Consider the following 14,138-nt stretch of genomic DNA (forward strand, 5'->3'; position numbering starts at 1 on the left):
ACTGTTGCAACAACCTTGAGAATCCTAAAAACTCATCAGTAAGCTTAATAAATGATAAAACCACTCAAAGTGAGCAGCACATATTCATATTCATACACTGACACACAGAGCAAAAAGCAAATTGGGGTCAAGTGTCTTGCCAAGGGGCACATCGACAGAAACTGGAAACAAACCTACAACTTTTGGATTGCAAAATGACTTCTCTTCCCACTGAGCCACTATTTCAATAAACTACATGTAACCGAGTTGAAAATCAACACAGTAGTTTTGGAAAGCGCTCAGGAATGAGTTAAACTTCATAGGACTGTAGTTTCAAAATTTAAGCACAGCCCTTTGTCTCCCTCTAGTGGTCATCAGTGGAAAAACATGGTTCTTCATTTCGGCTCCTAAAAAAATAAATAAAAAATTACACTGATAGGACACATCTACAGAGGCCTTAAAATATAAACATGAAACCATATCTTCAGATTTGGAATATATCTTCCTATAGTTATTTCAGAATCATTTTAGTTTAATCCAATTAACTTTTTTAAGTTCCGTTTTTCACATTACAACCAGAAAATTGTGAATTTCAAGGCCACAAAACAAAAAAAATGAAATACTCCAACGGTGCAGAGTTCATCCATGACAGAAAGACTTTATATTCTTTAAAAGAAACTATATGCTTTTTTTCTATGTGGAAAAAAATTGGATTTAAAGATAAAATTACAAAAGAACCAAGTCACACAGTTTGTCATAGCAACTCCATTTTTAATATTATAAGATATAAAAATCTTCATCTTTATCATACAATAACATCTTTCCCACAATGCCATCAGTCAAAAGAATGAGCATTTTGCCAAACAAGAATTAGAACAGAACTTTGATCCCTTTTGAGGTAAGACAGCTTGTTCTCAGTATATCCAGCCTTACAGGTCTGTCCTTTAAAATCACATTATAATGCAAGACAGTTTCACCTGCAGGCACCGAGCTGAGAGCACGACCTGACTCAGGAAGTGATTCAGGAAAGATCCACAGATTGCTGATTTAATGTGATGAAAGTGGTAAAAAAAATATCAACGAATCATATTCAAATATGATAAATGGGGGAAAAAAGGTAAGGAGTGTGTGACTTTATCAGCCAGTTATGTTTGAGTGCTCAGTTAAATCAGGACAGCAGTAAGTAAGTGTCCCTTTTACATTCTTACAACATAAGAAGAGACCTGTAGGCTGTGATCTGCTCAGCATGTCTTTCACTATTTTAAACCATTTCGTGTCTTGAGACAAAAAGCAAAAAAAACACAAAAAACAACAACAAAAGCAGCCAACACAATAAACAGCTTTCAATATGCATTATCCAAGAAACAGTGGAATAAACGAGAAACCAAAGCATTGAACAGATTTCAACATGCCACATTGTTCCGTGGGCAGATTTTCTTTCACAGAAAGCCAACTATGTCACTAGTTTATAGTCATAAAAATAGGAGACTTTTTTTATTAACCAAGCAGAGAGAGAAAGCAGCAAACAAAGAAGCCACAAGACATCTTCACGTCACCATGCACATGACTCTGCAGACAGAACCGGCACACACTGCAAGTCATGCAATTCACACTCACTTTCACACATACACACACACACACACACACACGCACCCACACACACACACAGTCTGTAAAACCAAACAAATTGACATCAACATCAACCCAAAACATTTCCCAGAATCCACTATGTTCTGGTTGAACCAGAGCCCCACCAAAAAATACTTAATCATTTTAATTCTGCTTTTTGAAGAAAGAAAAAAAGAAAAAAAAAACGTTTTACAGCAGTTGGACAATACTGTGGCTCTGTGCTGTCGGCACATCGATTTGGCAGCACAACGAGGAATATAAAGCTTCAAAAGAAGAAGAAGAGCAGACAACTGAACAGGCCGACAGACAAGCGTGCAGCAGGAACTAATTACAGCAATGATCAGGAGAGAAAACTTTCATCAGCTGCATCCGCTCCGTCGCTGGTCATGCAAACACGTCATTCCCAAAGTGCCCCGCCCCCCCGCTGTTAAACACCCACCCCCACTCGTCCTCATCGCTCTCATTCACCACCCAGATCTTTTACCGCTCCGAATCCACGGGCTCCCAGCAGCCGACGAGCCCACACACACGGAGGACGACAGCGAGAGCAGGAGAACGTGATGTCACGAGACGAGGGGAGGACCACAGTCGGTGTTCCTTGGCTGGTTTTTGGCGGCTGGACGCTACGTCCCAGAGCAAGCTGACTGGGCTGGTTTGGAGCCTTTTGAAGTTGGTTTTGAAGATCAGGCTCCGTTGAGCGGGATGGCTGGTTTTTTATTTTGATTTTTTTTGTTTCTTTTTAAGTCGCTACAGGGAGGTGGAGGGCAGCTTCTTGACGCGCCGCTGGGCGAGGAAGGAACTCTCGATGGGTTTGAGCTCCGGAGTGGGCTGTGAGTTCTTCAGGGCGGAGTAGGTGGCTAACATCGCACCCTGAGAACAGTGGAGAGGTTACTACTGTTCGAAATGAGGGAATCAGATCCAAATCTACTGAATTACTAATTGAGAATAATTTTTTTCTAAAACATTGCTCAAAATGTAACTGAGTAAATGTATCTAGTTGTTACCCAATTCTGTTGATAACTAGGATCAACTGGAGTGCATGCATGACTGAATAGAAATTATTTTTGTATCAAAGAGCCTTGAGACGACATTTTGCTGTGAATTGGTGCTACATGAATAAACCGAACTGAATGTAGGCAAAGCATGGAGTTGTTACCTTGACCAGTTTGGGGTCCTGGTGAGGGAGCTGGCTGTTGGGTAGCTTGTCCCTCTGGACGATCCAGGGGTGTCTGAGGACCTGCTTAGCAGTCAGTCTCTGGTGCGGATCCACGTGGAGCATCTTGGACACAAGATCCTGGACGGGTCCAAACAGAATGAGAACGGGCGCCACAGCACCTGAAACACGTGAGTAAATGTTTGAGCTCTACCTTGGCAGCATCAGACACAGTGTCCCAGTTCCCTCCAACCAGCCTGAAGTGACCACTTCCTATCCTGCTCAGGATCTCGTTAGGCGTGTCCTCCGGCCCGTTGGCAAACGGAGTGAAGCTGGTGGAAGTAAGGAAAAAGGCAGAGTGAGTAAAAAGAGCAGCGAAAGGAGAGAAAAACACAGACAATGGAGAACTCACCCAGCCAGCATGGTGTACAGCAACACTCCCAGACTCCAGATGTCACATCCTTCATCGTAGCCTTGACGCTTCAACACCTGGAAGCCCACATCGTCACGCATTACAATTTAGATAAACGGCATTTAAAGAGTAACATCTTGAACGTGTGAGCGGCTCACTTCAGGAGCTACAAAGTTAGCAGTGTAGCACGGGGTCATCAGCAGGCCGTTGTTGGCGCGCAGCTGCTTCGCAAAGCCAAAGTCGCAGATCCTGATGGACTCAGGATTTCCTGATTCGTCAACGTAGAGGATGTTGCTGGGCTTCAGGTCTCTGTGCACGACCTGGAAAACAAGAGGATGCAGGAGTGGAGGAAAAAAAAGAAGAAGAGAGACAGAAGGCAAGTTACAGAGGTCAACTCAGCGGAATAGTGTTCTCAAATCGACAAAAAATAAATTTTAGCATAAATGTTACGACCAACAGAAGAGCTGACAGTTACTGAGAGCCTCCATGGTGAAGTGGGTGAGCTGAACATGAGCTGGCTTTACAGAGAGCTAGATCCAAACACTTTTAATAGAAAACTGAGTGAAAGGAAAAAGTTTGGTAGAAAAATGTTCATAGCCTTGAAGGGATGGAGAATCAAACTCCATTTAAGAGCTCAACAAAGAATCTGCATTAAGTAATATTAACATATTCATCTTTTTAGATTAATCGAGTGCGTTCACACGTTAACAGGCCTAATTAGGAGATGAATAAAGTCCTCTGAAATGAGTTTTGGCCTTAAATTACATTATCGTGCATTTACTTAACAGCTGTTTTTAGACTGATTACGTCTTCTGGTTGAATTTGAACCCTGACTCAGTGTGACTGAATGAAAAGGCCAGGCTCACCCCCTGGGAGTGGAGGTACTCCACCGTCTTTGTGATGGTGTGAAGCACGGCGCTGGCCTCCCGCTCTGAGAAAAACTTCTGCTTCAGGATCCGATCCAGCAGCTCTCCGCCGCGCATCAGCTCCGTCACCATGAACACCTTCTTCCCGTTGTCATACACCTGAAACAAAAACAAGGCTTCACACACCGGCAAGATCTCCACTTTTAAAAGGAAGCAAGAGCGTCGGGTGTTGATTTAGACCCACATCCTTCAGCGTTATGATGTTGGGGTGCTGTCCATATCGAAGCAGGATCTCTATTTCCTCCGACGGATCTGTGCTGGTCTTGTCAATCACCTGAAGTAAACATTTATAAAATAAGATTAATCTTTTAAACAAACGGAAAAACATTTGGATCACATTCTTCTACTTCAGTCTGGTTTTGATGTGCTTCCTCAGCCGTTAAATGACAGGTTGTTCCTTTTTTCTCCTGAATCTACTCATACCTTGACAGCATACTCGGTGTTGGTGGCTTTGTGGATGCAGCGCTTGCAGACGGAGAAGGAGCCCATGCCGATGTCCTCCTTGAGGACGTACCCGTCGCTGAACAGAAGGTTTTTCCCATGCAGCTGCTGCAGACAGAGAGATGAAGCTTGAAGAGTAGCGGAGGAGTGACAGGCTGACAGAGCTGACGAGGGCGGAGGACGTTGACGGATCTGAGGAAGAGGTTTTTTTTGTTTTGGTAGCTACTCCAGCTGCTGCTCTGAACCCACTGACTGCTGTTAATTAGTATTCATCAGGGATTAGCATATTATTAAAAATGATCATTTCTGCTTCCAAGCACCAGGGTTTTAAATTCTAAAACTACAGTAATTGTTGAACTAATATTTTGGAAATGTATACAATAGGTTTGCAGCAGAGGAATAAAACAAAGATGTATATAGTTAAAAGCATGCATAATTTTCCTTTAACGTCACAATAATTCATTACTTGAAAACAGAGGACTGGGACTAACTAAGAATAGTCAAGAATGTGGGTCAATAATTTTATTGACCCACAGAGGGGAAATTTTGCAAGTGACTATTTTTTAAGCTTCGTTTAAACACAGAATAAAGGAGAAGTTATGTTAATTAATTTGCCGACTTCTCTTCAGTAAGCTCATTTCAGAAAATCTACCTTGTCCAAAAACATTTATGCAACTATTTTTCAATTATTGCAGCAAAAATGTCCATTAAAGCAAATTAGAGTTTTTTTTAATTTTATTTTATTCACTTATTGGTGCACAACAGCACTAAAAATATAAATAATCTCATGAATTTTTTTTTACATAGTTAAGTACTCCTGGAAAAGACCAAATAAAAATGACTCCTCTTCTAAATGATGGGAGCAATTACACAAAATATTGTATAAATTGTTTCATTTGTTTTAAACTTGTTGTCTTCATCAGTGTTTAAGAGACAAAGATGAATGAACCTTTAAGGCTGGTAACATCTAAGCAGCCATGTTTAGATTATTTATTTTGTTTCATCACTGTTCCAGCTGCAGAAGTTGGGATTCAGTTCAGGTAAAATATACAGACGTTTATTTCTGTCATCTCTATCTGGGGCAGAACGGTTCTGCAGGCATGTTGGCATGAAGGAATCTACTTTTAGACAAAAATATTCACCATAAGCTTTTCACTCGTTCTTATGATTTCTCTCACAGTGTTACACAATGCTGAATAAAAACATGTGCTTGTGCTGCTGACAGCTGACCTGGACCACTGGGTGTGGCGGCGGCTGCGGCGGCTCTGCTAAGCCTTCCTCCTCCAACAGAGTGGATGCAACAAAGCTGAAGCCTCTGAACAGCTGATGAGCTCCAGCACTGGGCGGCACACCAGGAGAGTCTGGAGCATGATATGAAATCCATCAAATAAAACGTACAACTTTACTGGCTGCCTCATCACGCTGTGACCGAGTTCTGACCTTTGGGTGTGCGGGAAGTGAACTCTGAGTCGAAGTAGAAGGTGTCGTCTGGGCGGGCGACAGCTGGCCTGAACGGAGGCTTTAATTCCCTTCGGAAGAGTTTCTGAGGAGAATTGATCTTTTTTGTTACCTCTGATGATTCGAGAACCATTTTTAGAAATCTATGTGGAATTTAAATGTCCTCAGGAGCACAAACACTCACATTCCAGTCTATAGTGGAGAAGAAGCCGTGTCGCTTTATCTCCTCTGCACCGTCAGCGCCCGAGCCTAAAAGCACAACAGAACATTGTCGCAGCATCAAGCGACTGCAAATACAGATCTAAATAACCCTTTTTCTTAAACTGTGTCAGAAATTCTGCCTTTGGTGAAAGTCATGTTCTTGATCAACTAACCCAGTCTGTTGGCAGGGTTTCTCTTGAACAAAGCCCTGAGCAGAGACTGGGCTTCAGCACTTAGGAACTGAGGCATTCCTAGGCGTGCCCTGCAGGGGAGAAACATACGGAACAGCTTTAATTATTGCACCCTGGGGCGGACTGGCAGCATGTGACAACAGGAACTAGTGCACAAGTATTCCTGTCAACTGATTTTACTCACTTCAGGATAAGACTCATCGTTTCTTTGCGGTCCTTCCCTTGAAACGGCAGAGATCCTGTCAGCATCTCAAACTAGCAGAAGAAACTTTCAGTCAGCATACATGATGAAACATTTAGAAAAAACAAAAAACCTTAAACAGGTTTTTAACAACCCCAAGAACATTCTTTTCTTTCAAACTCCTCACCATCAGTACCCCAAACGACCACCAGTCAGCGCTGTGGATGTGGCCCTGCCTGTTGACAACCTCTGGCGCCATGTACTCCACAGTACCACAGAACGAGTAAGCCTTCTTCTCATGATCGATGGCTTCTTTGCACAAGCCGAAATCTGGAGTAAACACAAAACAATTTTTAAAACATTAACATGCTGCAAAATGTAACTATTAACAGCTGCATCTCACTGAATTAGAATATCTTCAGAAAGTTTCAATAATTCAAGTCAAAAAGGAAAATGTATAAACATTTCTGACAGTTTTAATTTAGATTCAAATGCATTGTTCCAAACATAAAAAAGGCTTAAAGATACATTGGCCTACTCAAAGATATGTCTGTGTATATCACTTCTTTGACAATAAGATAAAGTGTAATAATTAACAATGGGAACTGCATGCTGATACGTTTACCACTGCGCTGACTGCTGAAGGTCAGTGTGCATTAATTAAATGCTGCAAGGTGAAGGAGCAGACAGGAGACTCACCTGTGAGTTTGATATGTCCTTCCTCATCCAGAAGGATACTAAGAAAAACACACACAGTATCCAGAATCAAAATGAGACATTCAAAAACTGAGAAGAAAACGACTCCAAGGGAACAAGAAACACACAACTTAACAGCTTGACAAGAATCGGTTTGGAAAGTTATATACAGACAGGCCCTGATTTATCAAATATTAAAAACGTAGAAAAAGTTTTTAGTGACATTTCTACCCTTGATCTGGGTGGGATTTCTGAGTTGGGTGGTGAGTGTAATGATATGCACAAATCCCATGCCAGGTCTCAGATCATGTATGTGGGTTTCTGTCAATGTGGACCAATAATGTAGGAGAGAAAAACATGTCAAAATATTAGTTCACACACACATGCATAAATGTGCCAGATAACAGGGATGTGTTCGCTGAGGGACATTTTTAATCAATGATTCTTGGTTTCCTTCAAAGATCAGAGAAGCTGGCTGCATAAATATTCAATAGGCTGCTGGGCAAAGTTAAGTCAGAGAAAATATTAAAGTAGCACCATGCTTACTTATTAGACAGGACTGAGAATAATTTAGTCTCAAATAAGAATGCAAGCTCAACTGTACCTTTACCAACCCCGTAGAGGGGAATTTAACCATTACAGCAGAATAAACACAAGCAAAATACAAATAAGATTAAGAAAATAGCTCTATATAATTAATTTAAGTGTGATTAAAATTAAAGTTCAGGGTCTGATAAAAGAGAAAAGAGTCCATTATGTCTGAAAGGAGTTGTGTAATGTTTGAATGAATGTGAGTTTTCTTAGGATCTCACTACTAAAAAGAGATGCTTCTATTTCACAGGATGCCATTAAGATACTGCACAACATTTGCACAACCACTATTTGTGAGAAGGACTGCATCTCTGGCGCTTTTCAGTGTTAATCTTCTGTCGTGATGTAATCACTTAAAAATGTAAGACAAATGCGTCTTATTATAATTTTCCTTCTATCCATGTCAAACATCCGGTGTGGGAGGAAACTGAATAAAAAGAGCTGTAGTCTACAAAAAACGATTGTTAGCCACTCAATTGTCTGTAAATCATTAAGATTTTGTTAAGATCTCTCCAAAAGTTACATAATTTCTCCTCTGTGTCCAGATGCATCAAATTACAAAGTTGAAAGGAATGAAAAATCTCAGAAAGTAATAAAAAGATTAGTTCTGGTTTGACAAAAATACCAAAACTTCAAAGCTGCATCAATGTTTACATACTTCAATTTTCTAGAAAAGTATGACTATTATAAAAGTGAATGACATTTTTATTAGTGTGGATGTTTTGCAGAGATTTTCTGCCTTTTTCAGATGTTGCACTTACTTTTCAGGTTTGAGGTCTCTGTAAATGATGCCTAAGCTGTGAAGGTGGTCCAGTCCTAAAGCAAGCTCTGCTAGATAAAACTTCACATCCTCTTCTGTGAACATCACCTGGCGGGCATGAGACAGGAAGAATGTCACGAGAGAGAAACAGTAAAAGGAAATGCTCAAAACTTATCAGCTGGATTCGATAAATAACTCATGATTGAATAAAATCCCCTTTAGAAATGATTCTCAAGTTTCTCTCACCTCCTTAGAGAGTCTGGTGAAAAGATCTCCGCCTCGGAGGAAATCCAAGATCAAATACAACTTCCCTTCAGTCTGGAATGCTACAAAAGAAACCATTTTGTGGAAGAAAAACAAAAGTTACGGCTGCAACTATGGTTCTATGAGTGACCACCGGAGGCAGTGCTTCAAGCAATGCATGATCCGTACTGCGCAGGTGCAGGTTGAGTGTTAATCACAACAAAAAGTCACCTTTGACCTTCTGGTGGCCAATGTGGCTCTACCGCCAGCAGTACCTTCAGGTATCCAGCAGGGGGTCCACAGGCAGAGTATACAGTGTGACCCTGGCTATTAGAGGGTTAAATATTTATAAATCCACTCAGATAGTGGTGAAGAGGTGGTAGAAATAGTTGTTTTACACTCTGACATAATTTACAGGCCTGGTCACAGATTATTATGCCCATCAAAATCTGTGACCAGTGTGATCCTGGCTATTTGAGGGTTAAATATTGTTATAAGACTGTAATGAAGAGGTGGAAGAAACATTAAAAATCGTGTTAAAAACTACCAGAGCACTTAGAATCATTTCCTATTCGTTTAACGATTTATGAAACGGCCACAGCTGGTTTACATATAACAGCACACAGGCATTCAGTGCGATGGTCAGTCTAACAGTTTACAGAGTCAAATATGAAGTTATACATTAAATTTTCTCCATCAGTGCGATGATGATAAAGGAGCCGTGAAGTTTACAACCCCAGCTGTATCAGTATTTACACAGTTTACGTAATTCCTCTTCTTCTCGCTGATCTTCAAGACGTACCTGCGCTCTATCGCCCTCTGCGGTTACAGAAAATTATGGGTCACAGATTTTGATGCAAAATTTACGCTTCAGCCTGTTGTCAGCGAAGTTTGCGCAGCCCCTGGAGGGCGAGACTTACCCGCAGCTCCGAGTCGGTTCAGTCGGCGCCTCCAACCATACGCGTTCAAGAGGCTACTAGCAACAAGTAGACAGGACAACAGTGGTAAACTCAGAAGCTACCAGCTTCGTACAACCACACCTGCACTCAACACACCTGTTCTCGACAAGAACAAAAATGGCTGAACATGGTTTGTCGTATGGCTACATAGAGTCACGAAAAGGTCACAGGTGACTCTGTGGTTAACACTCCACCTGCGCAAGACTGATCATTCAACGCTTGAAGCACCGCCTTCAGTGGTCAGTAATAAAATAGAACTATATTTTTCAGACTAGAGAAAAATGATGACCGGTTTTATAACATCAAGGTTCAACAGTTACAGTGACTTTGGTTTGGCTCACCGTAGTGCAGCTTGACAACAAATGGGTGGTTGACATCTGCAAGGATGTCCCTCTCCATCTTGGTCCTCACACGGTCTCTAACTGAAAGGAAGGAAGGAAGAGGAGTTCAGTGCATTTAACACTTTTAATACTTGATGCAGGACTTGAAAAACTAATAATGAACCCATTTGAAAGAGAAGACATTTAACTAATACTGCGCTCATCACAATGTAAGCATTTAATATATACTGAAATTCAACACAACTGAAGTGCGAGTCAGCTACAGCTGTATTCTGGTTGCACAATATCACAAAAAATATAAAAACAAAATACAAACACTGACTGAAGAGAGGCTCCTTTGTGTTTTTGAATGGAAACTAAGAGACATTTAGCTCCAATCTGCAGCTTTACCACCAGGTTTCACCGTTTGCTTCACACCACTCTTTGCCTAACCAAATCCAAAACTTGTTGGATTTTTATGTGTGCAATTGACTGCATTTTCTCAGATCTATTTTTCTGGATAACTACACTGCACATATTTCTATTTATGTATGATTAAACTTATGAATTATAAAAGTGTTTCAAGGGTTATTATGAACAAATTGTATCTAAAAAACCCCAACACATTATTCTTGTTTTCAGCAAGCAATTATTTGGGGGAATTCCAAACTGGCATAAAACAGGAAACATTTAGTCTGATTTAACCTCAGAGTTCAAAAATATTTAGTTCCAACTATTATTAATCAGTATTTCTGCCTTTACCCTGAAAGAAAATTTACTGAAAATTGTAAAATTCACGAAAACAAGTTTTTCTTTTTCATTTCTTGGAGACTGTGAGAACCATCTGCCTCGCCTGTTGTTTATACAACTGATGAGACCACACCACCTGTGAAAAACCCACAGAAAGTTTACGTGGGCGGGGCGGGGCGGGGTGGTGGTGGTGGTCTTTGCTCAGTCACTAGTATGTAGCTGGCTTTGACTAACAGGAAAAGTAGATAACCTCTTACAAGAAAATGTGGCAAAAACCCACAACAACAATAAAAAAGACATTCCACTGAACCCATGTGAAACCTTTTCCTGTAGCTTGGGAAAGTACAGCTCTGAATGATCAAACTCTAAAATAGAAAAACTTGCAAATGTCTGTACCTTTAAGAGTTGCCTTCTTTAGGACCTTCATGGCGTACAGCTGGTTGGCATCTGGAGGGGTCACCTTTCGCACAAGGAACACCTAAAAACACCAAGATGTTAGATGTTAAATGTTACATCTAACATTTAAAGAGGGAAGCAGGCACACAGAGGAAAAGTGAGTCATTACCTTGCCGAAGGATCCCTGTCCCAAAACCTTAAGCAGCTCAAACTGAGAGGCGTCAGCTTTCTCCGAGCCCTCTTTGACCACATGGGTGATGTTGATCTCCTTGATGTCTCCATCTTCCTAAAAAGAGAAAAGCCCAAGAGTATAAAAAGAAAATCCAGTCTGCAGCAGCATTTCAACCAAACTGTAGCGATGTGCAGAAAAGTGTGAGGGATGAGTTGATGTTTCCACGTAAGTTTGTCTCTTGGTGTAAGTAGAACTACATCAAAATAACACTCCTCAGAAAGAGGAAGCGGCATTAAACAGAAACGTGCGTGTCAGTGTGACAGATTACACCCGGCGGCTTCTCATCACTCTGATGCCGTATTTCTGGAAAGCATGGCGGCTGCGATGCTAAATGGAAGTACACAGCTGATTACAAAAAGGGAACAGTTGTGGTGTCGTTTGTTTTTCTGACAAGCTGCTTAACCTCGGCTTCAGCCTCTCGATCAAAGACTTTTGGAGGCAGGTCTGACAGGGCGGAGGGCCGCTGACTAAACACCAGCAGAAAGTCATCAGAGCATCAAAAGCAAAACATGTTTTCGTCTTTGTTTGCTTCTCAGCAAGCAAACCGTTTCACTTTTAGGTAGATCTACAAAAAGGAAGTTTACCATCTAAAACTATTTATTCCAGCAATTCAATTTAAAATATCAAATTTATATTCACTGCTTTGAGCAAATGAACAACTTACAATACTGAAATGTTATGCTATGGACTTCACAAACTGACAGTTGTCCAGAAGGCTTTACACAAGTAGAATAAGCCACAGAAAGTACATTTTCATGAAGTTGGTGTTTTTTCAAAGGGCCCTGTCCAGGCGTAGTAATGGGAAGTGAAGTGAGAGGAAAAAAACGTGGCAGAAAAAGATGCAAAATCAATAGAAAAGTCCGTAGCCTGGAGAGGACAGCAACACGAAGTCCATTCAAAAGGTTGAGAAATTCACAAGGAACAGAATCAGAGTTTTATCAAAGCCAAAGTTTCTGGACCAACAAGGTGTTTTATAGCATTTCATGTTTCCTTCAGCTGATGAGCGTTATGCGGAGGCTGATTTTGTTTTCCAGAAGGAAAATAAACACGCCACACCCCACTGATGATGTAACTCATGCAAAAGGAGCCACAACCAATTACTGAGTGCATTAACTGTATAGTGAATGGTCAAAGTTTTTTTTTTCTCTCTCGAAAAAGACCATTTTTATGTTTAAATTAATCTTTGTTTTTATATTAAAGTTTTATGTAAAGTTTGAATCTTCTGATACACTTGATTTTTCATTGTGAGAATCACCAAAGCTAACGGGAATAAACCTTTAAAATGCATCGCTGTGTGTGTGTGTGTGTGTGTGTGTGTGTGTGTGTGTGTGTGTGTGTGTGTGTGTGTGTAAGGAGTCTATAAAATAGATTTGAATTTTGAATTGCATTGCTAACATTTTCATGATATCGTCATTTATTAAATACAACTTTAGGCTTTGAATGCAAGATTAAAAAACAAGCTTAATTATTGTCTGCAAATGGAAATGGAGAGTAAATATTAGTACTGGTTAGTAATTAGTGGAAGTGGAAGAACTTCCTGTTGAAATGAACAAAGTAATTAACAGGGTCACAGCTAGCATGACTTTATGAAGATCACGTTAAGCTTTGGGGCTAAATTAGGAACAGCTTTAAAAAGATTAAAACCTTTTATACAATTGTCAATTATCTCAAGTATAAAAAGACAAATCAATACCCTTTTCAGGTTAACCAATCAATTATCAAGCATGAAAACATCTGACAGCTAGCGACCACTGCAGCCTGGAAATGTATTTGACAACAGGAAACCAGAATGGGTTGAACACCAAGGCTTTTCACCTCGTTTCTGATCAGATACCGATAACAGCAAACACGAATGCAACTCTGCAAAAATGCCAAATCCAATTTCCTCAAATGAAAACTTTACGAAGAGGTCATGACTTTACCGTCCACTCGTTCCTGGGTTCAGGTGGGAGGTCAGCGGCTGCGCTGCCGCCTGCTGCAGCTGTGGATCTGCAGCTGCTGCAGTCAGCAGGGCTGCTGGTCAGGGGCTTGTTCTTTCTGAACGGGTAAAGGGACAGCATGCGGCTCAGCTTGAACTTTCTCTTCTCCTTTTCCATCTCAGCATTTTCCAAGCTGTTGTGTAATCCTTCACTCATCCATAACACAAAAAGCACTGCACTAACTCACACAGCTCATCTCAAACTTCTCATCAGAGGACAAGCACACTTCAAACTCCTGTGTGTACTCATGTTAGGGGTTACACTGCGGGCTGCAGGTAAAAAAAAAAACTAAAAAAAAACAGCACTCTCCCCGCCTTCAGACTTTATCTACTTTCCTGTAGCAGGGGTGTCCTGCTATAATGTTTAAAAATGCTTCTTCTTCTTTTTCTCTCCCATCATATCTCCTGTTGTGCCTCTCTGTCTGATTAGCGTTGTGTCCTCACAGCTGAAGTGAAAGGCAACTAAACAGGGCAGGAAGGAAGAAACCTGCAGTTATTCTCACAGTCCTGCACCCAACTTGTGGAACGCAAACATCTGTGTCAGAGAGAGAGAGAGCGAAAAATGCACGAGGTGTAGATCTCACCACAAAGACAATGAAAGAGGCGAAAAATGACAGAAGTACAAATACTAAAAAAGTAAGC

The 14,138-nt window shown here is 40.9% G+C and overlaps 1 protein-coding gene across 1 annotated transcript; it reads right to left on the reverse strand.

The window, feature by feature from the left end:
• Positions 1–729: 729 nt before the first annotated feature.
• rps6ka1 (ribosomal protein S6 kinase a, polypeptide 1) lies at positions 730–13,932 on the reverse strand. The gene is made up of 21 exons (XM_008399947.2): positions 13,441–13,932; positions 11,456–11,572; positions 11,287–11,368; positions 10,162–10,242; positions 8,865–8,944; positions 8,620–8,726; positions 7,271–7,308; positions 6,759–6,901; positions 6,575–6,645; positions 6,373–6,461; positions 6,183–6,247; positions 5,981–6,083; positions 5,771–5,901; positions 4,523–4,648; positions 4,284–4,373; positions 4,040–4,198; positions 3,332–3,493; positions 3,174–3,250; positions 2,976–3,093; positions 2,765–2,902; positions 730–2,478 (listed from the first exon to the last, which is right to left on the reverse strand). The coding sequence occupies exons 1-21, from the start codon at positions 13,651–13,653 to the stop codon at positions 2,356–2,358; spliced, it is 2,313 nt and encodes a 770-aa protein (XP_008398169.1). The 5' UTR covers positions 13,654–13,932; the 3' UTR covers positions 730–2,355.
• Between the last annotated feature and the right edge of the window lie 206 nt (positions 13,933–14,138).

The sequence above is a fragment of the Poecilia reticulata genome, linkage group LG22 (assembly GCF_000633615.1).
Source record: "Poecilia reticulata strain Guanapo linkage group LG22, Guppy_female_1.0+MT, whole genome shotgun sequence".
Classification (NCBI taxonomy): Eukaryota; Metazoa; Chordata; class Actinopteri; order Cyprinodontiformes; family Poeciliidae; genus Poecilia; species Poecilia reticulata.

Coding starts and splice junctions, on each gene's coding strand:
- rps6ka1 (XM_008399947.2), bottom strand. CDS start 13,653: ATGAGTGAAGGATTACACAACAGCTTGGAAAATGCTGAGATGGAAAAG. Junction 10,243..11,286: donor AAAGAAGGCAACTCTTAAAG/GTACAGACATTT, acceptor CCTTCCTTTCAG/TTAGAGACCGTGTGAGGACC. Junction 2,903..2,975: donor CTGTGTCTGATGCTGCCAAG/GTAGAGCTCAAA, acceptor GGACCCGTCCAG/GATCTTGTGTCCAAGATGCT.